The 1852-nt window shown below is 32.1% G+C and overlaps 1 protein-coding gene across 1 annotated transcript in view; it reads right to left on the reverse strand.

Annotated features, from left to right (window-relative positions):
- Positions 1 to 1852, reverse strand: part of LOC107576017 (trimethyllysine dioxygenase, mitochondrial-like) — a 13935-nt gene that overhangs the window by 11303 nt on the left and 780 nt on the right. The window contains exon 2 of the mRNA XM_016262304.1: positions 1030 to 1206. Within this exon, the coding sequence (XP_016117790.1) occupies positions 1030 to 1206 (177 nt within the window). The remainder of the gene's footprint in view (positions 1 to 1029; positions 1207 to 1852) is intronic.

Consider the following 1852-nt stretch of genomic DNA (forward strand, 5'->3'; position numbering starts at 1 on the left):
AAATAAATGAATAAATAAAACATGCACAAAACGGATATAAACCAAATGAACTACGTCACAGCTTCATATTTAAATATATCTATTATAAAATCTGAATTTCATATCATTCCAGGGTGTCTGTAGGATTTTTAAAATCAAATTTAAGACTTTTTAAAATTTAAGACCTGCACAAACTAAATTTATACCATATATACAGTGCAGTTACAGGTTTTCACACAAGCAAAACGGTTTCAGCACACATTTCAGCCTTTAAACCATTTTTTAAGAAAAGAGATGAGTCAGAAGTATCAATTATTTCATTAATTTAAACAATTATTATATGAATTTAACAACATTAAGATATATTTATATGTCTTAATTGTTTAGATGTTTAAAATGCATTAGCATTAGCTTCTTGTCGATCCACCGGTTCATATTTACAGTGTATTTGCTGGGTCGATTTTCGCAATGGTCTGCACAAAAACAGCTGAAACAAACCAATTCATCCTCTGCCACCAGGAGGCGCTTTTGGAGCGGCAGATTACAGCCGTTTCCACGGTAACGGATTTTGATGACTCACAAGTTCAGTATTGCGCTAAATCTGCTGGCTTACATTAACTTCCACAAAAATTTAAAGAGTGAAGACAAATAATCCGCCAAAATAGGCTAGTGATTTGACAACGTTACCCGCCACAGTTGACTTTTACCCGCATTTGGCAAGTGGGCAGGTGTTAATTTCAAACCCTGGTTGGTCTGTTTCCTACAAAAAGCCATGCACATGAGCCATGGGCTACTTTTATAACAATAGAAAAGGGAGACAAAATAACGGAATAGCTAAACAAAATAGCAAAACGTTGACTATGGGCTACTTTTATGCTGGATTTCAGTTCTTTTCGGTCCTTGAATGTGAGTAAATAATGGCAGAATGTTCATTTCATTTGGTGAGCTCTCCCTTTAAGGTAGTTTCCCGGGCACATATTTAGTGGTACCCTTCAACTGAAGTGATTCTGATTTACAGTTGAATTGGATTAAGCCTTGTTCTGCACTTACATGTCAGGAAGAGGTTGTTTTCATCCACTCTGCTCTTTAAAGGCCTGATGTTCAGATCAATGCTGGCAGTGTCCAGGTTACGCTGGTTTGTTTTTGAGTTGTAGCATGAAGCCGAGCGGCAGTGATCTCGCAGCCAAACGTAGTCAAAGTGCATTACAAGACCACCATAGTTGAGCTCTGCAGAAATATATTAATTACACTCGTTTACAATCATTCTTTTTTTTTAACCACTTAATCTCTGCGATATTAACGCAATATTAACTCTTGCTTAATAACCACTTAAACTTACTGTTTATTATGGCATGTAATAATTTAATGTATGATGTCCATCAATAAATTCTGTAACGATGCACATATATCAGTGTAAATAATGTGGATATAGCAGTGATAGCAGCCAGGCTGATTAATCAACCATTTTAGTGAATTTTGAATAAATAGTGTAAAATAAAATAATCAAAATATAAATTCTAATATATTTGTTTGTATCTTGTTTGCTATCATGAGTAATGTTATCATTGCTATCATACGTAATATAATTTAATCAGCCATTAAATAAAGAAAAATATAATAATAATAATTTTTTATCTAAAACACCTTGTTAGATCTAGTGTTATTTTAGTATCATTGAGATACTTTAATATTTTTTTATATTTTGAATTAGATTTGATTTTAAAGTTTTAGTTATTTTGTTATGACATTTTTATTAGTTTTCATCGTTTTTAAATGTCTATGCAGTTTTTTGTATTACTTTTTATTTCAGTTATAGTTATTTTAGTACATCATGTTAAAGGGGTCATATGATGCTTTTTTAAAGATCATTATT

Source organism: Sinocyclocheilus grahami, unplaced genomic scaffold (assembly GCF_001515645.1).
Source record: "Sinocyclocheilus grahami isolate Dianchi unplaced genomic scaffold, SAMN03320097.WGS_v1.1 scaffold3119.1, whole genome shotgun sequence".
Taxonomy (NCBI): Eukaryota; Metazoa; Chordata; class Actinopteri; order Cypriniformes; family Cyprinidae; genus Sinocyclocheilus; species Sinocyclocheilus grahami.